The sequence below is a fragment of the Thamnophis elegans genome, chromosome 5, assembly GCF_009769535.1.
Source record: "Thamnophis elegans isolate rThaEle1 chromosome 5, rThaEle1.pri, whole genome shotgun sequence".
NCBI classification, from domain to species: Eukaryota; Metazoa; Chordata; class Lepidosauria; order Squamata; family Colubridae; genus Thamnophis; species Thamnophis elegans.
The window spans coordinates 55,929,952-55,955,785 of record NC_045545.1 but is presented as its reverse complement, the minus strand read 5'-3'; the positions used below and the strand labels follow the sequence as shown (position 1 = coordinate 55,955,785).

The 25,834-nt window shown below is 39.3% G+C and overlaps 1 protein-coding gene across 5 annotated transcripts; it reads right to left on the bottom strand.

Annotated features, from left to right (window-relative positions):
• Positions 1-864: 864 nt before the first annotated feature.
• LOC116508923 (complement component receptor 1-like protein) lies at positions 865-21,749 on the bottom strand. Of its 5 annotated transcripts, none has more exons than XM_032217763.1 (7): positions 21,542-21,742; positions 17,928-18,122; positions 16,048-16,144; positions 15,025-15,110; positions 8,497-8,694; positions 6,579-6,761; positions 865-1,123 (listed from the first exon to the last, which is right to left on the bottom strand). In XM_032217763.1, the coding sequence occupies exons 1-7, from the start codon at positions 21,615-21,617 to the stop codon at positions 1,119-1,121; spliced, it is 840 nt and encodes a 279-aa protein (XP_032073654.1). In that variant the 5' UTR covers positions 21,618-21,742; the 3' UTR covers positions 865-1,118. The 5 variants fall into 5 exon arrangements, with proteins under 5 accessions (XP_032073654.1, XP_032073653.1, XP_032073652.1 ...); XM_032217762.1 differs by lacking the exon at positions 865-1,123 and adding an exon at positions 2,954-3,229 and having other exon boundaries at positions 21,542-21,741; XM_032217761.1 differs by lacking the exon at positions 865-1,123 and adding an exon at positions 5,575-6,455 and having other exon boundaries at positions 21,542-21,743.
• Positions 21,750-25,834: the final 4,085 nt, after the last annotated feature.

Here is a 25,834-nt window from a genome sequence, read left to right as displayed (position 1 = left end):
AATCAAGTCCCATTTGTGATGGAAAACTGAATATATGTATACATTTCCATAACTTAGTCAACAACTCCTAAGACCTGAGGAAGGATGGCGTGACTGCAGCTTTCTTCTGTATTGTAGCTTAGGGGCTTCTTGCAGCCAAGAGGCCTCTAAGCTGTAGCATGGCAAGCAGTTGCAGAGCCACACAGTTCTGGGGTTGCTTGCTACCCCACAAGTTAAGTTGCAGGGTGGCTAAAATGGCACAATAGGGGTAATACATAGGTGGAGGAATTATCTGTGTTACATGAATCCTTTGCAATAAATCAGTGCTCCATTTCAGATGTCCTTTATGTTTGAAGTAAGATATGTCGTGAAGCATGCTTGTGTGATAAAACAATATGCTATACTGTGTACTATATCCAATCAGTGAAACAATGATCATGTATTGTGTGGGTTGAGACCCTTTAAAACATTTACAATTCTATGGAAAGATATATTAGAGACATATTAGATATGAGATACATAATATCTAAACCAAATGCCTAGCTGTTCAGGTCATAGTACACTTCCTGTTTTTCTGTTAGAGGACTTTAGCATTATCAACTCTTTTTTATATTCTAATTGCTTGGGGTTGTAGTCTGTTGCTCCACAATGTTATTCTTTAACAGAGAAAAGTGGTTCACTTTATGAGATGCATTTGCCAGATTACATTTGTGACTACAAATGAAAAAGAACCTTAAAAGCCATTTTTTCTAGAGTTATACCCAAATTGAATATATAACTTTATTGAAGATAATCCCTGGGACTTTTTCATCTCAGGTTTTATGTACATCTTCTGCTTTTGTCTTTCTGGTTTCTGGAAGAAATGGCATCTGAAATTTCTTCACTTAAGTGTATGATCAATTATGATTTTAATACATGCATATATTCAGGATTTTAGAAAAAAATTAAATTGGTGTAGGTATATCGTACAGCTTCTGGACCTGATGAAAGAATTTTTGTTAATTATAGTTGTGTTTCAGTAGTCAAAATTACCAGGATGAAGGCATTATGATTGATCTTTCTTTTCTCAGTCTTCTGAATAAGGAGATATCTGCATGTAGTAGATCTTCTGGCAGCAGTTAGGTGCCCAAAATTGCTTTTTAGACTGGGATGGATGGCATATAAATTTAATAAATAAATAAACAGTCAGCTGACTAACATTGCAAAAGCACATGTGTAAGATTTCCAGTTCTGACAGTATGTTTGTGGATCTACTTGAGACATGTGAAGATTCTCAGCAGAAGCTGCTCCAGATGCTTTTTTCCAGCAGTTGATTGCATCTCTCTCATCTCTCTCCCCTATTCCCCCAATAATTTACTCACTGGATATATCTTAACATTAGAGAAAGAGTAAAAAGCCTGACAGCCTGTGGACAGAATAATTCATGTTTTGATTTGACATGAATGAAGGTTTCATCTCTACTTCATTAGAATAAAGGAATCATTTTAGTTAAATTATTTATATTATAATGATGTATTTAATTACATATTAATTATGTATTTAATTACAACCTGTGATTGTACTGAGAATATTTGTAGCTCAGGCTTAATATTTGGGTCATGGTGGTGATGATGGCATAAGATTGCACTCACCCATTTAGTATGAATAATTAGTATGGAGCTTTTCCTTAAATCTGGTGTATTTCAAATGTATGGACATCAACTTAAAGGTTGTTTTTGAATATGGAATGCATCAGAACATCAGTCAGGTATGGAATGCCTACAACCGAAAGACTCTAGATAGAAATGGACTTTTGGTGTAATTTGCCTTTCTAAATTATTATATTTAACATGAGTACTGGGAGACACATAATTAGAGCAAGTATTTAAAAAAAAAATCAAAGGAGATTAGAAGTATTATCTATTGCCCAGAAATATTGTCCCTTGCTCAGAATACTATGCAATACTCTTATTCTTTTAGCCATCTTCCAGTGCTGCTAAAAATAAATAAGCTATTGTCCAACTTAATCTGACTTCTTTTGGAAAGAGTGTTACTTTGTTATTAGAATTAGGAGAAGAGAATCAATGAGTAAAATAATGTATAAAACAGAGTCACATGTAGGATTCTTGGTGTCCTCTGATTTTGGTTTTCTTTAGACATTTTATTACCAAACTAGGTAACTTCACAGCATCAGGTCAGGTGGGCCCAATTTTTACATTTTTAACTTTGCACAACAAACAGGCTGATGCTATATTGACCATCAGGGAAACACTTTCCTACCTTCTTTCCCATTTCTTGAGAACTGCACACCTCAACAATTTTAATTTCCTTCTTCTTTCCTTATTGCAATTCTGCCATGACAATTAGGCAGCTGGACATTTTGATACATTCAAGCTACCTATCTCCGTATCCATGGCTTTTCGCAGCCTTGGTTTTTTAACAGATATAATTAATTATTCTTAAGCTTGAAGAGGACAATTTTGTAAAGATGTAATAAATATCTGATCTCAAAGTTATCAAATGCTGAATAAAGATTATTTATTCATGGAAGGGAAAAAGGAAAAATAATGTTTACATTAAAGGTAATGTGTGCATCAGAGGTACCTTGCTGCTGGTTCGGCCCGGATCAGCCAAACCAGTAGTAGTGGCGGCGGGAGGCTTTGCTCACCTGCCCGGACATGTGCAGAAGTGTAGTGCACCCAAACCAGTAGTGAAAGAATTAGCAACCCACCTTTGATGTGTATTCTCACTAGTAGAAGGCGATCAGTTATTCTGCATGGTTTCCTTATAGCTTGCATTAAAGATACTGAGCAGTGCTTCTGAGTCTCCCATCAAGACCAGCCAGGAGAAAAGCTAGGTCAAGTAGCAATACAGATTTCTGATTTATGGTCAAGTCCTGGTCAAAGGAGTTTGATAGTTATCACTAGTTTTCTTTAGTAACATTGATAACATGATGAATCATTTGTGAATCTGGCACCAATAATAGAGTCAGTGATTTGGTATATGCGCTAAATTTATTTTGTCCTCTACATAGTGATTTTTTAAAAAAGTGTGATCATTTCTCTAACTTCATTACCACTCCTGGATTTCATATCTCACCATATATTTTGAGAACAAGAAAGCATATATTTGTGGGAAATTCAAAGAAATAAGGCTTCATGGCAACAATCATTAACAAATTGTTTTTCCATGTCTGGTTAGTTGCAGGAAGTGGAGAATTAGATCCAGTTTTTTTTTAATTATATCCAACCGATCTTCAATGGACTTTTCTCTTAAAAAAAAAAAAATTGATCACTTGAAAGAACAACATAGGGCACATCTCTAAATAAATCGTGGACATTTTGAATTGGGGGAGCCATATAAATTGAAACCAGAAACAAAAAAACCAATGAAATGTCTTTTATTGCACATAAGATCATAAATGTCATATGCCAAATTAGCTGAGCCTGAACTGTGGGTGTATCTAAAATTTATTTTTCTTTCATTGCCAAAATGAAAGGCTTATATTAGTTTTCTCCAAAGGAGGGCGAGCTGGCTTTGTATCAGAAAGAAAGACAAGCAACTCTTCTTGCCGCAGCATCCAAGCCCCCCTCCTTCCCCAGAGCTGCCTTGCAAATGGGTGCCACAACTGGGAAGGTTCAGAGCTGGCAGGAATCTGAGTGCCTGAATGGAACATCAACTCATCTCCCCACTGACGTGATACCTATTTAACTATTCAAGGCAATGGTGGGATTCAAATAATTTAACAACCAGTTCTCTGCCCTAATGACAGCTGGGTAGGAATGGCTCGGTGGTCATGTAACTGTGTGGCCATGGCCAATTCAACATTACTCACATTGATGGGTGCTTTGCCTTCGCTGTTACAATGTCATAAGGGTTAACCGGAGAGGCAGTTTCTGTAAGCAGGGCAATAAAGCGTGATCTGTCAAAATCGCAGTCCACAAAAGCGCGCTCGACGAAAGAGCACATTTGACGTCATCACAGCGCGATGAAAAAAATTAAAAATTGAAATAAAAATAAAATTAAAGCAAGCCGATTCACATAAAGGTAAGGGTTAGGTTTAGGGTTAGGGTTAGGTTAAGGGTTAGGGTTAGGTTTAGAGCGTTAGGGTTACGTTTAGTGTTAGGTTAAGGGTTAGCGTTAGGTTTAGCGTTAGGTTAAGGGTTACGTTTAGGGTTAGATTCAGGGTTAGGTTAAGGGTTAGGTTTAGGGTTAGGTTTAGGGTTAGGTTTAGGGTTAGGTTTGGGGGGGTTAGGGTAAGGTTTTCGCTTTATTTTTACATTTATCGATCACAGCAGGATGTTTTCGTCGCGCTGTGATGACGTCACATAAGCGCTTTCGTCGAGCGCGATTTTGTCGTCCGCGGTTTTGTGGTGGAACCCAATAAAGATTAGGCTAGAAACCACACCAGAATTTTTCCTTCCTGCCTTCCTTACAAGATTAGCCTTGTAAAGTGGGAAAAAACCCAAAAGGAGATTTCTTCCAACAATCAGTTCTCCGAACTGCTTAGAAAGTTAACAGCCGGTTCTCTTGAATAGGTGCAAACTGGCTGAATCCCACCACTGATTCAAGGGGAAAATGCTTTTGAACAATTAGCTGGACAGAAACTGAGGCAAGTGATGGGAGCTCATTCTGCTGGAGGTGGTCTCAAACCACTGGAATAGAGACCATCTCCAGCATCATTAAGGCCCTTCATATTCAGGATTTGTAAATATATAGTACATAAAAACTGTTGGTTCTAAATTTAAATATAGTTATCTGAGAGACCCAAATACTATTGGCTGACAATAGGCTTGCCCATAGAGCCTAAAGATATCATTCAATATTTGTAGTCTACAATATTTTTGTGTTGCACATTGTAAAAAACATATATTAATCTCACATAAACAAAATATTTGTAAATATTACACAGATAAAGTCAAAACTGTATCTCACCCAAAAGTTTTTCATCAGAATTTTTTTCTAGGATTCTCTTTGACTACAAATATTTTAGCAGATACAGCTAAAAACTTTCAACATTGTTCACAAACTCCAAAAATGGAAAACTTGCTTTCTTAAATGAGATTATAATATTTGGAATATACTTATAGTCATGTGACAAATAAAGTACATCCTCTTTAGCTTCTATTGTTTTACATATCAGAACATAGCAAAAACCATCCGGTTCTTAGCAGCTTTGAAAGGTAGGTAAATACAAACTCAAATGAACAGCAACACATGACATATCACACCATGCCATCATCTATTTTACAAAATGAAAGTCAAAATGGAGAAGAAGCCATGTGTGAAAAATTAAGTACATCCTTACTGCTTCAATATATAGGAAGAGGCTAAGTAGCAACCAGGTGCTGCTAATCTCGTATCCTTGATCAACTGATCATCAGCAAGTGTGATTGCCTCTATAAAAGATGAACCTTTAGGAGTTTGCTGATACATACCTCATTGAGGTATGTATGAATATAATGCCAAAGAGTAAAAACATCAGCAATGCTCATAGAGAAGCAATTGTTGCTGTCCATCAATCTAGGAAGGGTTACAAGGCCATTTCCAAACACTTTAAAATCCATAATTCTACAGTGAGGAAGTTTAATCACAAGTTTGCTGGGTCTCTAGAATTGAGGTGTATGTTAACATAATGCCAAAGAGTAAAGGCATCAGCAATGATCTTAGAAAAGCAATTGTTGTTGATCAGAAGCACATCAGGAAATTTACAACAGAATGGCCGAAAAAGAAAACAATCAAGGTTTACAATGAGTCAGTCAGTCCAAACCTCAACCTATTTGAAATGTTAATGCAGGACCTCAAAAGAGTTGTGCATAAACTAAAGTCCACAAAGCTCAATGAACTGAAGCAATATTGTAAAGAAGAGTGAGCCAAAATTCCTCTGCAAGAATGTGAGAGACTAATAAAGACATACAGAAAACAATTACTGCATGTTATTACTGCTAAAAGTGAATCTGCAAGTTATTGAATCATATGCCATCACATATGGCTTTTACGTTTTGGCTTTGTTTTTGTAAAATAAATGATGACATGTCAATGGATACTCTCAATCATCTAGATCATGATTGTTCCAAAGGTGCTTTTGCAAAGGACTTTCTTGTTTTTCTTCATTTTCTTTTTTTTGGTTTTGGAACTGAAGAAGCTTCTTGGATGAGAAGAAGAATGTTTTCAAGAAAAAGATAGTCCAATTGCCTTTTGAAAAGGACCTTTGGAACAAATGATGACATAGTGTAATATATTATGTGGTATTGTTCATCTGAAGTTGTATTTACCTGCTTTTAAGATCTGCTAAGTACCAGATGATTTTTACTATGTCCTGATATGTAAAACCATAGAACTCAAAGAAGGTGTATTTTCTTTGTAATATGACTGTAATTTTTCTAGCCAGTTTATTGCATTTCTACACTAATACAAATTAACAGTAAAATTACATGAGGACTCAACTTCACTCTTATCTTCTTCTGGAGGGTTAGGGGAAGGAATAGATGTCAGTTCTGTGATTACACCAGCCAAAAAGAGAGGGGAAAATGTTTATATAGCTTTCTTAACACCCAGGATGTGCAACTTTCAAATGTTCAACTCTGATGTTCAACAAAGTTTTAAGAAAAATTACTTACGCTTATCACACCATGGACCAGGCGGTTTCCACTGACTATCAGCATCACATTTAATTATAGAAGATCCTACCAAAACGTAGCCAGGATTACATTCAATCACTATTTTATTCTGATATGTATACACATCTTGAAACACACTTATCACTCTTCCATTTGGAATGCGTGGTCTATGACACTTGACCTCTGAAAAAGAAATCAGCATTTAGTTTGCAGCAAATATCCAATTGGCTTAATGAGGAACAAAAGTATGCATGGTGTTACTGATATACAAATGCTGTGAGCTGTATATTTTTGTCACAGAGTGGGAAACAAGTACATAATGGTGACATGTATGTACATTGTGGAATCACCATGTGATGTAATTATGGTTTGCTGCCACAATTAAGAATCTTAAGCCTGGAAATCATTATTTTCTTAGCTTTGGCCAAAAAGAATAGCTACCTAATTTGACTGCACCAGGTCTGCAGGATTTGCATGGAAGAGGATTAAATGGTCACAAAGCTAATTACCTGCAGTTTCAAATAACTGAACAAAATATGTAACTTTTATTATAAAAGTGTGGTACCTGTTAATCTACTTGCATTTAGATGCTTTCAGACTGCTGTGTTGGCAGGAGCTGAGATTAGTGACAAGAAGTCACTATACCTTGCAGCAGTCGGGTTTCTAACTGCAGACCTTTTAACGGACTAAGCATACAGGAGGGTAGCAGCATTCCATGTTTTGCCATATACCTTGTGTTGTGGTGTGATTTCATGCTGGCTACATTACTGTGGAAATGTCTCCAAAGAACTCTGGTTTTGGCTTAAGAAACAGAAATGAGCACTGTCCCTTAAAGTTGATCACAACTAGTGGAGTAAAATCCACAGGGAGACCTTTATTACAAAAATGTAATACTGACAGCCAGTATGGTATAGTGTTGTAGGTTAGTATCAAGGGTTCACCCTAAGTTACAGAAGTTCACCGTATGACTATGAGGCAGAACTTCACTTTCAGAATAATCTGTTTGTTGCTGTTATAGGAAAAATAGGAGTGTGTTAGTATATATGAGGTCCAGGAATAAAATACATTTCTAGTGAATAAAGTACAGCAATTATGAAAGATCTTGGAATTCATTAGTTGAGAATTTATAAAATAAATATTTGGGATATGAAAGAAGCTATAAGACTTGTAAGAGAATATCCTGTGCCTAATTTACAAAATCATGATTATATCAAGCTGAAATGAATACCCTATTTTTTCTGCCTCACTCTTGAAAAATATTCTGAGTGTGAAAAAATATTAACCAATTCTGCTACATTCTGTAATAATACTATTTCTAGACTTCTACCCAGCCAACAGTAATATAACTCAGTTCACAAACATAGACCTGTAGATGTAGTAGTTAATTTTCTTTATAAGACACACAAGCAACCAAAAATCATTGATATCAGTTATCAACAAGTGATTTTAAAGTAATTAATATGAAACCTGACTATTTTTAAATGACTTGAGTTTGAAGTAAGATTTGTTTTATATGATTAAGGCACATTGGACTCTTGGCATGGGGAATCCTCTTGTTAGATTATAAGAAATTGTCCAATGTTTTACCTTACTGCATTAGAGAGAAACAAAATTAAATCATTTTTATTATCCCCCTAATAAATAATTTAATAGGTTTAATCAAGCTCAAGGGGGTAATTACCAAATCAGAATAAAAGTAGTAGAATAATTTATTGAAACTATGTTTGCATTTCTTTCAATACTCCCATGTGGGAACTAGTTTCAGATGGATAATTCCAATTTTGTAATCCAACGCAGCCCAATGTTTAGAAGACAAGATTACCAGATTCTAGCCCCCCAAAAAATGCTTAATAAATGAGGGGGGGAATAAACAATTTTACAGTCTGAAAGTAAGTAAAAGAACATAAAATTCCATTACTTTTGCATTCAGGTGAAGGCCAATTCCACTCTCCAACTACACTATTTTCTGGTACTACACATGTAATAGTAGATTGTCCAATAAGGGAGTAATCAGCATCACACCGATATATTACTACCGCGCCAGTATCATATACATCTGAAAGATTGGGGTCATATCTTCCATTGGCTATTACAGGAGGAGGAGCACAAGGAATACCTGGAGAAAAAAAAATCAACAAATTCAACTAGGCTAGAATTGTAAAGCATTTGAATGAAAATTACCTCATGATATAGACATTTAGCTGTTCAAATTAACTACTTCAATCCATCAGGTAAATGCACATCTTTGGAATACTTTCTACAATCAACCAGAAAACCAGTGACTTTTCTAGTGCCCAGGAAAATATTCCTAAGAAATAAATATCTGCTGTCTAGCTCCATCATGAGATCTCTTGGTACAGTTCTTTTTATCAAAGTGGTCTTCCTCATTAGGATCTCTTCCATATGCAAGTTTAAACTAAAAACATTACATTCTTCCTTTGGAAAATTTGATAAAAGTGATCTCAACAATTACATGAACAACAAAGCACCCATTTTGAAGCAAGTGCTAAAATGATGGGCACTTTCAGGAGATAGCTATGCAACCCAGAGACGCTTGCCCTCTTTCCCCAACATCAGGTCCAGAAATCTTCAAAGCATCATCATTTAATGCTGATGGGCATATGGGGAGAGGGCCTGGGGGCTGTGGGACCCACCAGGGAGGGATTGGGGGAGGGGAGAGAGGAGGCAGGGGGCACTGCAGAATTCCTGCAGGCGATTGTAAGGATGAATGACTGTGAGGATGCTGCAGCAGCTGTAACTTTGGAACTAGGTAGCTTTTGTGGGATCTGTAACTTTGAAAAGCCATTAAGTGACCAGTTGTTAAGCAAGGACTACCTGTACAACTGAAGAAGGCAGGATTCTGGATACCTTTGCTAATGTAATCCCATCTAAACAAATTTGAACAGTTAGTGCAATGAATTTTACCATTAAAAAGGTACCTGCATTTGCTTTACTGTGAGTAGAACCCACTAGAATGGAGAGGCTAATGACGCAAAATCTTTAGTTGCACACACATTTAGCTAGGGGTGGGTAGAAAACAATGAAGAATAAATGTGTTCTTCCTGGAGCTTGGGGGTGGGGAGCAGCCAACCCCCAAGGAAAGGAACCACAGGTGGTTAAAAGGTAATAAACGCAGCCTTAGCTCAGCAGAAATGACTGGATTCTATTATTAGCCCACCTTGGATAATAAAGCGCTATTGCCATCCATGCTCCGGCAGGTGGGGAGGGGGGGTAACTTCCAATAAAACGCAGCAACCAGGAAAAGCACCTAGGGGCGAAGAAGCTTATCCGGCTTTCGCCTTAAATTCCTCTCCTCCACGCGTGTACCTTTCCTCCTGGGCTCTCTCCCGGCTACCTCGCCAGCTGCTTCTTTTCCCTTCGCCTTCCAGCCTGCCAAGAAGTGCCAGATCTGAGCCAAACTACCATTGCAGCTTGGCCCGGACTGCGGGGAAACCTCACTAGCGGAAAGTGCTTTCTTTTGCCCGCGGCAGAGCTCAGGCGTTCGGTCCTCTTCCCCAACACCCCACTGACTAATCCACCTATTTGTTGGAAGCTTTGGTAGGCTTGCCCCCCCCCCCCCAATTCTTCCTCCTTTTGCAATTCATGCAAGGTTAACTCAACAGAGAAGATTCAATCCAAGTGGCAACTGGCATTGTATTTATTAAAGAAAAAAGAAAAAAAGGAAATCTGAAGGAAAAGAGGGAGCGTGGGGTGGGGGTGGGGGGGCATTAGAAACCAAGGAAGAGGAGGAAGAGCGGGCACATTGCTGCAGCTTTAAACAGGATGACAGAGTTGGAAGGAAGGGACCAATGACTGCACTGGACTCATCACTTACTCTGCTGCTGCTGAGTCAAAGGAAGAACTAGCGCTCTCTACTATGAGGCAGGAGAACTACGTGCCTCATCTACCTCTGGACTTTTTAGGCTTTTAACCCTTGCTTAACTCTGCTCGAGTAATCATAAAATGCCTAAAAAGTCTGACTAGATGAAGCACGCAGTTCTCCTGCCTCATAGTAGAGGGCGCTTTTAGAGGCTTTTTAAAACAGTTAAGCAGAGATATCCACAGTGAGGCAGCAGCTAGCTAGCCTCACCTCAGCTCTTGCCTTTTTCCTTTTACATTTTTTTCTGTGCCTCACCTGCTTCACCTGACTGCACGTCACTGAGCTGTGGCTAGTAGAACCTTCCAGTTCACTTTCCTTCACGTTTCTTCCCTTTCCTTAACTTTGCTTTCCACAGTGTTATATTGTTTATCAGTTTTAACCTCTCTCACAGATACTCATAAATGCCTTAAAAACCATTTGGTTGAACATTTGCAGCATACTCTCTTTGAAAATAACAGAGAATGTGTAGGTAGTCGAAAGATGCATAAATGCCATTAGTTATGAGTGTATCTCATCTTGTCTATATAGCTACACTTCCCTCAGAGCTGCACTGGTGATGGGTTTATTCAAACTCCTGGTTGTCATCATTAAACAGCTGATGACCTAAGTATCTTCAGAAATGTCTAACCCAATAACTGCCTGACCAATGAGATCTGAAGCCACCCTTGTGTGGAACAGCATTCCCCCAACCCACCTCAGAGATGAGAATAGCTCCAACCATGAACCTTGTTAGATAGGGTGAAAGTATGAGGCAGACTCAGGCTTCAGCAACAAACAGCTCTTTATTCAGTGACAACTATTTACAATCTAGCAAAGACTCTGTCTGGCAGCAGCCCTTTCATAGGGAGCTGTCAGACCTCTTGACCAATCAGATTGAACTGCTGTTCCCGCCAGAACAGAGGACCTGTGTGAAAACTACCATACTGTCTGTCAATATGTAACACCCTCCCCTTTTAGTTGTGCTCATCCAGCTTGTAACATACTCACACAGGTAGGCAGGTTTTCTAGTGACTCGCCCAGACCTGCACAGTTCAGTTGGAGCTGGATCTTCAGTCAGGTTGGATGGAACTGCTGTCTCTTTGGCTTTGCTTGCTGTAAGCTCCTGGAACTTTCCACAGGGCGCGGCTGGTGTTTCTGGAGCCAGTTCACTTGGAACTCACTGTGGCCCTGCAACTTCAGCAGATAAGTACCGCAGTACCTTCAGGCTTGAGTAGTCTGTAGAAGGAATGAGTTCATGCTCTTTTTGGATAGGGCTTTGGCTAACTCGTTCAGGAGTTACCTCTGGTTGCCTAAGATTGAATTGGGAGAGGCGGCCTCAGAGTTGGTCAATGTGCCACCTCCATGTCCTACCATCCTCGAGCTCCAATTTATATGAGCGAGGTCCTGTAATTCCTGTGACGAGAGCTGCCCCAGCATAGTTGTGGGCATAAACTCGATCCCCTATGCTAAAGTGTCTAAGTTATCAAGTCAAATCTGGAGGTGTCATGGCAGAATAGTTTGGGTGTAGCTGGTCTAAGGGCGAACTTAGCTGGCGACTCATTAGAAGCTCAGCGGGGCTTCTCCCAGTGGTAGTGCATGGCATGATGTGCTGTTAAAGGAGGAATTGGTCTACCTGTGTTTGCCAATCTCCAGCCCCATTCTAGATAGGGCTTCTTTAGCGGGTTGCACCATTCTCTCCACCTGTCCATTACTGGCTGGATGGAATGGTGCGACTAGGGCATGCCTAATTTCCTGCGAAGCTAAGTAAGCTTCGAATTGCATGGCTGTAAATTGGGGCCCGTTATCACAGACTAGGACATTGGGCAGGCCCTGAGTGGAGAAAAGTCTCCGTAGTGCCTTGACAACTGCTTCTGCCATGGTAGTGGCCATGAGGATTATCTCTAACCATTTTGAATAGGCATCCACAACTACCATGAATACTTGGCCATGAACTGGGCTGGCAAAGTCAATGGGACTAAGATCGTTCCCACTCCTTAGTGGGCACCTCTGGGGAGCTGGTATAGACTCCTGGTATGGTGTGCAGGTAGCCATCCATTCTTCGGTTTCTGTGCCTTGGTTCCATTGGCATGTGGTGGCTGAGGATGGCCCCAATGCCAAACGGGGAAGCATCACAAGTCAGTACAAGTGGCAGAGTCTGTTTGTACTGGACCAGAAATATGTCAGCTGACAGCAGTTTTTTCACCGCAGCAAATGCAGCAGCTTCAGCTCCGCCCCAGGTCCATTTCATTTTCTTGCTGAGGAGCCGATGCAAAGGTTCAGCAACCATAGCTTTCTGTTTGAGAAAGATGCTGTAGAAGTTAAGGAGTGTGAGGAACACCTGTAGCTCAGTCTGATTGCGAGGTGGGGGGGCATCCTGGATAGCTTTGATTTTTTTATTTGTTGGATGAATCCCGGAACCATTGATCAGGTACCCCAGAAATTCAACCCTGGGCACATTATTTTAGCATTTATCCTTTATGAGGTGAAGGCCCTTTTCACTAATTCTTGTCAAAACCATCCTAGATTTTTTTTAAAGTTACTCCTTATTTACAGCCGATACCAAGATGTCGTCGAAATAGGGGACGACCACTGGTATCTTCTGCAAAAGCCGTTCCATGACACTTTGGAACAGTCCAGGGGCAATACTAATGCTGAATTGAAGCTGGGTGCATTTAAAAGCCCCCCTGTGCGTCACAATGGTTTAGGCCTCTGCCGTGGCACCATCTAAAGGCAACCGTTCGTATGCCTGCACCATATCCAATTTGACAAATGCAGGGATCCACTGACCACCGTCATAGGAAGCAGGTCCAAAGACTTGAATTGCACTCGGAAAGTGCCTCAGCCAAGAAACGGGATTCGGTTCCCCTAGTAGTCACTCAGGCATAGGTCTGGAACCTTCAGCTTGTGCCTTCATAAGCTGGGGACAGCCTTCTTCAGCGTAGCCCAGGACATGATAATCAGTGATGCCCGGTGTCAATCTCCATTGAGCATGGAGATCCCTCAAGGAAGATGATGACTCTCAGCTTTTTGTTCTGCGGGGTGCTTGCTTGACCAATGGTGGTCTGGAATGTTGCGTCAGATTCTGCTGCAGGCTGCTTTGGCCATGGTTGCCATGAGCCTCTTCTTGGCGGTTTCGGGTGTGTAGGTTGGCCCTTCAGTTGGTTCGATGCTGCAGGGAATTTGCTTCTGCACACCCTGGCGATGTGCCCTTTTTGTTCGCAGTGCTGGCAGATGGCATCCCAGAAACAGCAGGCAGATTGCTGTTGATTGCCTCCACAGCTGGTGCAAGGCAGGAAATGCATTTCAAATTTCCGCTCCAATTCTTTGTGATCAGTGCGCATGTGGTAGATTTCATTCTCGCTATCAGAGGGCTCAGGCTCTGTAGTCTCAGGATGCACTTCTGCAGTTTCGTGTGCACTTTTTGGGCTGCTCTGCCACTGCAAGGTCTCCGTTGACTTGGTTGAAGACTCAGTAGCCCTGGCTTCATCCAGGACGATTTGTAGAGTGAGGTTTGTCTTGGTGAGCAACCTTCTCTGTAAATTAACATCCCAAATGCCACAAATGATTCTGCCCAGCAATAGTTCATCTAAGACCCTGAATTCACAGTAGGCTGCAGCCTTCCAAAGTGTGGCAACATACTGGTTTATCATTTCCCCTTCTTTCTGGTTGCAGAGGTTGAATTTGTGCCTCCGCACATATTTAGATGGTCTGGAAGTGTAGTGTGTCTGCAGCATCTGTTGCAGGACCGACCATGTGACCGACTGTATCAGAGTTGGCTCAGATAGGTCCTTGGCTTCTAGTCCGCAGTAGCTCAGGAACATTGCTTTTTTCCGGCCTTCAGCAGGCCCAGGAGGTCATTGGCTTCGAGGAAGCATTCAAACCTTATCATATACAGTACGAGTCTCAGTGCTCAGTCGCTGGGTCATACGGAACTGGTGGGGCATTCATAGTCACCTTGTCTTGGCAAGCAGATTTGAATTTGCCACTTTAAGATGGCTGCTTGCTGCCACGCTTTGCTCCAGGCTGGATTGACTTGCTGGATTGTATTTGCTCTTTTTGGTGCCTAGTTACCTTCCAATCCCACCTTCGTTGCCAGGATGAGGCAGACTCAGGCTTCAGCAACAAACAGCTCTTTATTCAGTGACAACTATTTACAGTCCAGCAGAGACTCTGTCTGGCAGCAGCCCTTTTATAGGGAGCTGTCAGACCTCTCGACCAATCAGATTGAACTGCTATTCCCGCCGGAACAGAGGACCTGTGTGAAAACTACCATACTGTCTGTCAGTATGTAACAAACCTCTTTCTGAAGGTCTTGGGAATTGGAATATTGCAGTGTTGTTCTCTCTTGTAGTGAAGTGTTTGCTTATGTAATGTGATCCGCATTCTTTGCAGTATTGCTGCACTTTATGTTACTGCTTTTATTGTTATTTTGTATTTTTCACTTGGTTTAAGAACATTGGATATGAATATCATTCCGATAATGAAGGAAAAGGTAAAGGCTGGGCAGACTGAATTTTTGCTATTAGAAATTTAAATGTAAAAGCACCAAAAGAAATCTAATAAGCTTAAAATAAAGTAACATCTTACGTTCGCAAACTGGAAGATCTTTATCCCAATCAAGTTTGCCTGATTTCATAACACACAAAATGGTAGAATTGCCTATCATCCTAAACCTAAAAGGGAAAAAAGACTTATCTTTTAGTAAATAAATTATGAAAACTATATAGAATATTTAAGATTGAGCCATGGATTGATTAGTTGCAATTATTTCTCAACAATGACAGTTATAATTTTTGCCATCTTAACAAATATTTTATAACTTCATTCCATGTCTTAACATAATGATTTTGAAACAACATACAATTCCTAAATTTACACCCAAATATTCTACCCTTTTCTCAATCTTGGAACCTGTTTTATTCATAAATTATATTTCATTTTGCATCTTCATATTTTTATTAACACCTTTGGCTTCTATTTAATAATCTTAAAGCCAGCTAATAGGCCAAATTCTTTTAATTTATTTAAATTGAAAGGCCAGGATTGAATTCCAGACTTTGGGCAGAGTTTGCCTGCAATACTGCACTTTGTGGCAGGGCAGGAAGGGGCGGCGCCAGCCAGCAATTTAACAACTGGTTGGTTGAACCGTCCTAAACTGGCTGAATCCCACCACTGTACTGGTCCATATCTGCTTATTAAGAATCCCTAGAAATGTATTCTAAAAACCCGGTAAGGTGCTACATACCAGAAATGTTCACCTTTAAACCAATGTCAAAGCCTCATATCCTACCCCACCATGTTACACATGTAATTTCACTATCAAGAATGAAGAAACCATACATGGAAAGATCCTCTGGGGATAGGAACACAGAAACATGTGTGGATATAGATTAAAATGGACTCTAAATAATTTGATCAGTAAAACTTTGCTTTATGTTTAAGTTGCTTTTGAGTTATTTGTCTCTTAATGAAGGAGTATGAAGAGTTAGAGTACATATTCACAGTTCAGATTTTTAATATCAGTACTTTCTGAAACAGTACATGATTGTCAGTTCTCTCTAAACATATTTTACAAAACCAAGTTGCTATAAGAAATGATCTCTAACTTACCCATGATTGCAAGCAAGGGTTACTTTCATACCAAGTTTGATGTCAATTGCAAACTCTGCATGGCCATTTTCTATTTTTGGAATGGGACATCTCTGTCCTAAAAAATTGGAATTGTTGTTATCATGGGCCTTTGCCACACTTAAAATAAAATGAACACAGAAAATAGTATCTTTCTGGTGACTGAATGACTTGACTAGTGTAATCATTGGTCTGCAGAAAATCCTCAGGTTGGGGTTGAAAACTTGATGTGGATGAGAACAGTTCTTCTATGTCTCTGAGAGTTAGTGTGTCACAGATTGCACAGGTTGAAGGACTGTACTTTTATCTCATGTTCCTTCAAGGAATTTCTGGCATTATACATCTCTCTCTCTCTCCGTTATAGGGCTGTACAAATATTTCATCCTGTTTCTCTGTTTAGGCAGAGAAATACTTCTGAAATGATGATCCTACTGGACACAAATTGTCTAATAATAAGCTAGCAATCTGGTTCCTCCTCAGTGAGTAAATGTGGTGGTCCACAGTTTGTTTTACAGTTACAGATAAGCCTCAGTTATCAACAGTAATTGGGACAGGAATTTATACCACTAAGTAATATAGTTGTAATGTATAACATCATGTGGCTGTATTTTTTAGTGACGGCAATACTGTCAGTCCCCATTGTTGTTAGCTGAGAATTGTGAATCATTAAGCAAGAATTTCCTCATGATTCCTTGCTGGCCCACTCCTTCCCTCCCAATTCACTTTCCTCACTTTGGAAAGAAGACTTTGCATGGTCAGCAGCTTCCACATAAAGGTTCAGGTTTTCAGCAGTGGGTGGAAAATGATGATGAAACTCAGCTGCAGATAGTAGAGTGCTGGGCAACCGGGATGGTAGACCACAGGGAGGTCCAAAGGTCAGAGTTGTAGGGAAGACAGGGGGGCCTGGAGAAGTTGAAATAAACCCTCCAGGTTTAAATATGGGTGGATTGTCAAGAGGCTGAATTTTTATCATGTGCCTTCAGGAGACCTGTAATAGTTGTAACTCGTACAATTTTTTTCAATGACATTATAACTTTATGAGTTTGAACAGTGCTGAACAAATGGGAGAAATTCTGAAACTAACAACCTAGAGATCCTGATTTCATCACAACGGTATGAAAATGGCCACACCCTAATATTTCTAATTCGATGAACAAAAGAATTCAAAAAGTACAAATTATTATTGCCCAGTAGAATGCTTTCGGAATTCTTATAACTCAGTATTCAGTTTTGTCTGAATGTAAGTCTCTGAAAGTTTGCATGTATTTCATTCAGCATTTTATGAGATTAGGCTAAACAAAAATCTAAAAAGATTAAATAAGTGTGCAAACATGCTGTTTCTCTCCCTTTAGTACTGTTTTTGTTGAAGGTTTTCTTTAGAAAATATATGTGACCTTGACCTCCCACATGAGGGCAGAATATACATTTAATAAATGACAAATAAGGAAAAAAATAGATTCATCCTAAATGATAATACAAAGAGTAAACTTTGATGATTTTTCCTACCATCCTTAGTGTTAGCATTACACACATCCTAGGATCCTGGGCCTACTGCCCTCCAAAACAGTATCTGAATTAAGATGAATAGCTTCAAGGCAGCATTAAAACAATTGATGTGCCCTAGTATTTTTAATGAATTCTGCTGGCAGAAAAACTAAGAAACAGCAATTCAGAAACACCCATCCAAATGCTTGCTAAATTCTCATTATCCAATAGCCAGAAGAATTTTCACATAATGTTTTATTCAACATGTTACAGGGTGGAAACTAAAGCTACAACTTTAAATTTGACAATTTTGAAGAACTGAACATATTTCATTCAACATTTCATAGAAGCCACTGGTGTTGACAAAAGATACTAACCTTCACAAAGGGACATAGGAAGAATTGACCACTTCCCACTGTCAAGACATGTTATCCAATAATTTCTTATAATTATAAATTCATAACCTGGGAGGCACTGTAATTCCAGATTAGTTCCAGCTGGATAGATATCTGCTAGGTCTCCTCCTCCTCTTAGTGAAGAATGGGGAGGTAGAACTGGAGTTGGACACTGAGCTGTAGATAAGTAAAAAATGAGGAAGCTCTGAAGTAGGTAACAGAGAGGTTATTACAGTATCAAAGCAAACCATACATTAAAATCGTAACTATAGTTTTTCCCCTTGAAAATCTGTCCCAAGTGAAAAACCATCCTTGATCTTTCAGGTCTTCTAATGATGCACTCATCATCACTTTAACTGAGTCTGCTCATCCTGTTACTGACCATCCTCTTCTTTTTTCTTCTACTTTTCCCAGCACCAAAGTTTTCTTTACAGAGCTACCTCTTCACAATGCAATCATGTGAAAAGGAAAGTATGAGATCTATAATTGTACATATCATGATAGCAAAAATCATCTAGTCCTTAGCAGTTCTTAATAATAGGTTAGTACAACCACAGATGAACAAGAGCAGATGACACATCTCACCATGTTATCAATTATTTTACAAAATGAAAGCCAAAATGGAGAAGAATCCATGTGTGAAAAATTAAGTACACTCTTATTGTTTTCATAGGTAGAGAAGAGGCTAAGTAGCAATTAGGTGCTTCTAATCAAGCGCCCTTGATCAGTTGATCATCAGCAAGTGTGAATGCCTCTATAAAAGCTGAAGCTTTAGGAATTTGCTGATCTCCAGCATTGAGGTATTTGTTAATAAAATGCCAAAGAGTAAAAACATCAGCAATGATCTTAGAGAAGCAGTTGTTGTTGCCCATCAATCTAGGAAGGGTTATAAGGCCATTTCCAAACACTTTAAACTCCATCATTCTACAATGAGGATGATTATTCACAAGTAGAGAATATTCAAGAAAGTTGCAAATTTTCCAGGCATGGACATTGCAGCAATTTTCCCCCAAGGTCAGACTATGCAAAGCTCAGAGAAATTGCAAGAAACCGAAGAGTTACATCGCACACTATATAGGCCTCAGTTATATGTTAAATGTTCAAGTGTATGATAGTACAGTTAGAAAAAGATTGAACAAGTTTGGTTTATTTGGAAGGGGAAAGTCTCTTCTCCCTAAAAAGAAAATGAGAGCATGGCTTAGATGTGCAAAGTTGCATCTGAACAAAACACAAGACTTCTGGAACACTATTCTTTGGACAGATGAGACCAAAGTGGAGATGTTTGGCCATAATGCACAGTAGCACATTTGGTGAAAACCAAATACAGTATATTAGCACAGACATCTCATACCAACCATTAAGCATGGTGGTGGAGGAGGTGATGATTTGGGCTTGTTTTGCTGTCACAGGCTCTAGGCACCTTGCAGTTGTTGAGTCAACCATGGACTCCTCTGTATACCAAAATATTCTTGAGTCAAATATGAAGTCATTTGTTGGACAGATAAAGCTTGGCTGACATTGGGTCATGCGTAAGGACAATGTTCCCAAGCACACCAGCAAATCTACAAAAGAATGGCTGAAAAAGAAAGCAATCAAAGCATTGCAATAGCCCAGTCAAAGTCCAGACCTGAACCTGACAGAAATGTTGTTTTGAGACTTCAAGTGAACAGTGCATAAACAAATGCCCACAAACTTCAATGAACTGAAGCAATGTTATAAAGTAGAGTGGGCCAAAGTTCATCCACAATGATATGAGAGACTGATAAAGTCATGTAGAAAAGAATTATTTCAGGTTATTGCTGCTAAATATGGTTCTACAAACTATTGCATCATAGGGTATTCTGACTTTTTCACACATTTCTCTGTTTTGGATTTCTTTTTGTAAAATAAATGATGACGTAGTGTAATGCATCATCTGTTATTGATCATCTGAGGTTTGTATGTATCTACTTTTAAAATAATTGCTAAGGATCAGATGGTTTTTCCTATGTCCTAATATGCAAAACCATAGAACTCAAAGAGGATGTACTTACTTTTTCATATGACTATATTTGAAATGCAATACTTCAAGGCTGATCATTTGTGCTTCAACAGTATAGACTGATTTATTGATTATCCATTTGTTTGATTTCTTGGCTGTCTATAATCTTCTCAGAAGTTTTTTAAATTATTATTTTATTTGTTTTTTTAAATTCTATTTGTACCCAACCTCAATTGATTTTGTTTCTGCAACATCAACATCAAAGTTCGAAGTGTCAATACTCTTTTGCTTCTTGAAAACCAACATCCATAAAAACTACTGCAACACACTCACATAATATTTATGACTATGTTGGCATTGGAATTGTCAATCTCAATTATTGTCATTAAGTGAAGACTACCTGCAATGCACCACTACATACTAGACATAGTTATCCATGCAATATTACTACATTCATGCCAGAAGCATCTGCCAAGGCATTTCCAACACATACTGTATTCCATGAAGTAACTGGATCACTTACTTCATGGTGCTTCCATGAAGTAACTAGATTAGACACTGGTTTCTTCATACATGAATTTTCACAAAATTGGCAAATGAAAACTGGTATAGAGCAGAGGTGCTTCAAATGATCTAGGATACACAGCTGTTAGAAATTTATCTGGCCTGGTCTGATGGTGGCTTAGCAGAATGTTTGAAAATTAAAGTCCAATTTTGTGTCACTTACAATGGCTGCTTATACAATCTGAAACTCAAGTGATCTGTCTGTTATTAACTTTATTAACTTGAATCTTCACAATTTTGTTATGCGGGGAGCATAGCTGAGGCCAAAATAAAACCTGGTTTAAGCAAAAAAATCAAGTCAATAAATGTAGTTGAGAGTAATGACTACTATTTAATACTTTTTTCCTTTTTAGTCATAAAAATACAATTTAATTATAATTTTGGCTGAGGTTCTGGAGTGTATCCATGATTTTCATGTGCATCTCTGGGCTTTATGTTGTGTAGCACACACTAAATATTTAAAAACTGCTTCCAAGCCTGACTCTTGTCTTAGTTCTGTCTCCTGGATACTTCTTGAGCAGCAATAAATTTAGACAGTGCTGCACCCCTTTTCTACATATGTTGTGACATTCTTTAAGTTCTCCACAGAGGCAGAATTCGCACTGCAACGAACGCAGTGGGACCCACATATATATTTTATTTATTAGATTCAAAAAGTGCTCAGGGTGACAAGCACAGCACTCCCTCCTGCTATTTTTCTGTACAGCAACAATCCTGTGGATCAAGTTAAGCTCAATTAGCCCCTTTTCACCAGTAAAAGTTTCAATGTTGAGGAACTCCAAGCCAGGTTGTCTCAGGCTTCACATATTCTTTATAAGGGTGCCTTAAAATATTGAATTGAAAGTATATTTCAAGATAGTATTTAAAATGATTCTATATACTTTGCACATGGCTATTTTATCTGTGGACGCTGCCTGTAAAAAGCTGTAAAATAAATGAGACCATGGCTTGAGGAAGCCTCGGTTCTCTCTCAGAAAGCAGTTAACCTCCCAGAAGTCACCCTTTTCTTTCAGAAACCAAAAGCAAATCCCCAAGACCACATTTTACTTACTTTGAACGTGAGTCAAGGACAGCAGCAGCAACATCCAAGCTAGGAGTCCACCCTGGTTGCAAGATAATGCCATCATTGCCGCAGCAGTAGGAAAATCTCCGCTCTTCCAAAGAACTCAGAGAAGAATATTGGCAGCTTCGGACAGAGCAAAAATTTCCACAGCCGAAGGACAAACAGATAACAGAGTGTCTTTATTTACAATAGGCAGTTGGTGTCTTTTGTTGGTGAGCCAGAGAACTCCCTGGTTCAGAACAAACAAATAAATGTTTTATATGTATATATATATATATATATATATATATATATATATATATATATATATATATATATATATATATATATATATATATATATATATATATATATATATATATACACTGTATACAAAGAACTCCAAGGATTAGAAATAAATTCAGACACAGAGTATGTCAAATTGGTGACATAAATTGACAAGGAGACTCACAGAACAGACTTCTCAGTAGTGTTCAGAAATAAATGCAAATATGTTTTTATATTTATCCATACAGTTTATACATTGGCTAACTCTAATCAAGTCTAAGAAGCTTATACTTTAAACCACAAATCAATAAACAGACAGATACAGATCACATATATGTCCAGAAAATAAGCCAAACAGAACAACAAAGCAACCTGCTGAGCATCAACAGCCAGCCTTCTCTAAGGCCTGGGAGAATAGCCAGGTTTTCAATGACTTTCAACGATTGTCAGGATGAGAACCATATGTATCTCTGAGGGGTGCTGTTCCTGAGGGCAGAGCTCACACTGAGAACACATACTTCCTAGTACCACTGTGTTACATTGTTGGATTGAAGCAATCTGGAATGTACTAGTGGGTGGGTATTTTTTTACTACCGGTTTGCTTGTGTCCATACGCAGAAGCATCTGGGTGGGTGGGTGGAATTTCCCACCGTCGCTACTACCAGTTCGCCTGATCTATGCCGAACCAGGAGCAACCCACCTCTAGAATGCACCTACTTTGCCAATCTTACTGGATGGGCAGAAGCTATCAGAGATAGGCAATCCTTCAAATAATCAGATCCTATGCCAGGGGCATCAAACTTGATTTCATTGAGGACTGCATCACGGTTGTGTTTGACTTTGGGAGGGCAGGGGGGTATGGCCAGGGGGGACAAGGCCAGCTTGTTATCACTTGTGTCAGGGGCACTTGTGGTGGTCAGAGCACTCTGCCAGCAAAAATGGGCTCCTGAGCTCCATTTTTGGCTGCAACAGACTCCTACGGACTCTGCCAGTAAAAACAAAGCTTGGGATGGCAGCACGCAACCCTCCTGAACTTTGTTTTTGCTGTGGGAGGCACCATGGGCCACTCCTTCACTGCTTCCAGATCTGGCCCTTGGGCCTTGAGTTTGACACCCTGCCCTATGCCATGAAGCAATAAGTGGGAATAAAAAAAATTCTGAACAATATGCTTATTTACAACAATAAAAGATTTTGGCCTGAAACTGATTAAATCAGCATTATACAAGAGAATTGTATTTGAATGAGGGTACAACAAACAGCCCTCTTCACAGCTTCTTTCTGGTCATGGGCTTTGCTTACCAGCCATTTTGCTAGAAACAATTGCAATCACTACATGAAGACTACCTCTAACTTCTTAGTCTTAAAGTTACCAAACAAAGCATAAGGACTCCACCTATACTACATCTTTTATAAGGACTTATGGACTCAGATTATAACACCACATCTAATAAAATACCAGAAAATATTGGTCTCTTTTACATACAGGCAATCCAGCAACTACATTTCCTGCATTGGATGAGAAGAGCATAGCTTTCTTCATCTGCCGTGGCCACTGTTTACAGAGGCACCATTGAGAGCATTTTAAGAAACTACATCACTATTTGATTTGGTGGCGGCAGTGCTTCAGATAGAAAGTCAATTCAGAGAGTGGTAAGGACAGTGGAGAAGATTATAGGAAGCCTGCTTCCTGTTATTCAGGATATTTCTTGTAAGTGCTATGTGCTTAGAGCTCAAAGCATTGTTAGAGACACACACACATACACACTTCACCGTCCCTTCACCGGGACTAATAAAAAAGCCTCCCGGGCATTGCTCGGGGCCAGAGCTTATCACAAGAAGGATTTGTCCGGTGTCTTTCTTCTCATTCGGCTACAAGCATGAGCGGCCCATCAGAAGCGTGTAAAAGCAGCAACTGGTGACCCCAACGTGATTTTGCTGATCAAGCACGTCGCTGCATCCGTCCCATTTGGAGTCCCCTGTTACTCCCCTCTGGGGGGAGGTTTCAAAATATTTCTACCATCAGATTCTGAAGCAGCTTTGTTCCTATGCCATCCCTATGCCATCCACTTCAGACCTCTCAGAGATTTCCATTTTCTCTCTCTGTTTTATTTGTAGTCATATCACATTTCTGGCTCATCAATCCCTGTTCCAAGATGTTTCTAGAAAGATTCATTGCCAAGTCAAGTTTTTCCCATTTCATAGGAGCCATATGGTGGCACAGTGGTTAGAAAGCAGTATTGCAGGCTAATTCTGCTGACAGCCAGCAGTTCAGTTCTGATCCGCCCAAGGTTGACTCAGCCTTCCATCCTGCTGAGGTCAGTAAAATGAGGACCTAGATTGTTGGGGGGGGGCAATATGCTGAATCTGTAAAACACTTAGAGAGAGCTGAAAAGCACTATGAAGCAATATATCAGTCTACATACTATTGCTAAGGGCTATTGCTATATCTGTGCATTTAAAGATTTTTGTTCCTTAGCTAAATAGCTCCCCCCCTTCCGGTTAAATGCTGTTCTTACTTTCAGCTCTTTGTTGGAATAAATTGAATTTTATTGCTGTCTTCTATGGCTGGATTTTTAATTCTGAGCAGTTGAATAGGTTTGCTAAGACTAAGAGAAAAAAGAAACCCTCTTGTTGAGATACCATGACAAAGTTTTTTAAAAAGTTGAATGTACTCAGCCATTTACTTCTGCCTTGATGCTGGTTTTCCCTTCTCATTTACTGTGTATCACTAATATTTATTTTATTTATTTGTTTGTTTAATATACCACCCATCTGTTTAGTCATGCCGGCCACATGACCATCTTTGGATAGTGGCTAGCTCTTCAACTTTGAAATGGAGATGAGCACAGCCCCTAGAGTCGGGAACAGCTAGCACATATGTGTGAGGATAACTTTTACCTTTTTACATCTTGCCCAAACCACCTGAGGGCAGGGCATGAAGTAATAGATGGAAACTTATCAAGGAGAGATTTAACCTAGAACTAAGGAAAGTTTTCCTGATCGTGTGGAATGGCTTTCCACCAGAAGTTATAGGAGCTCCAACACTGAAGGGTTTTAAGAAGAGTATGGACAGCCATTTGTCCAGAAAGATATAGGGGTTTGGAGAGAAGACCTTCACCTTTGGACCTTCTTCCAACTATTATTCTGTATTCTATATTCATGGGGTACTTTGTCAAATGCTTTCCCAAAATTGGGATACATGTATCAAATAATTTGCATTCCCAGAAGCTGCCAAAGAACTTAACTAATTAAAAATGAGATAAGATTAGACCAGGAGAGTTTTGTTTTTGATAAGGCAGTGATAATATCTGGCAATTGTTTTCAGCTTGGTTACAGACTGTCTTGTTTATGAATCTTACATTAGATTGACTAGACTACAATTTTTTGGAACTTCTTTCTTTTTTGGACCTAGGAATATTGCTCTGCTTCAGATATCTGGCACTTCAAAAAATTTTGCAAGATTTTTCAAATATAATAGATGAGAATTCAGCCAAACTATCGGTTTGCCGCTTTAGTATCCTTAGCAGAGGTGGTATTCTGCCAGTTCGCACCAGTTTGGGCAAACCAGTAGTGGCAGTGGTGCAAGGCTCCACCCACCCACCACTCAGACGTCATAAAGGACCTTCTGTGCATGTGCAGGTTCTGTGCATGCCCAGGCATGCACATGTTCCCACTACCGAACCAGTAGTGAAGAAAATAGGATATCATTGATGATCCTTTGATATAATTTATCTAGCTATGGAGATTTAAATTCATTCAAAATAAACAGGAATTCCCTGATGTTTTTTATTCTAAAGCGCCAATCCTACCCATTCACTTTGAGTACCTCTGCCTTTTGTTACCTATTAGCATTTTACCTTTTAACTAAGCAGTTCATACAGGGATCATCAATTTCCCCCCAACTTGCCAAAAGAAACATTTGTTCTTCCTAGCACCCTCTGCTAACCTTTTTTGAACTTTTACATTTTTCTGACAATGTCTGCATTTGTTTTCTGCAGAGTTGCGATTGCCTGA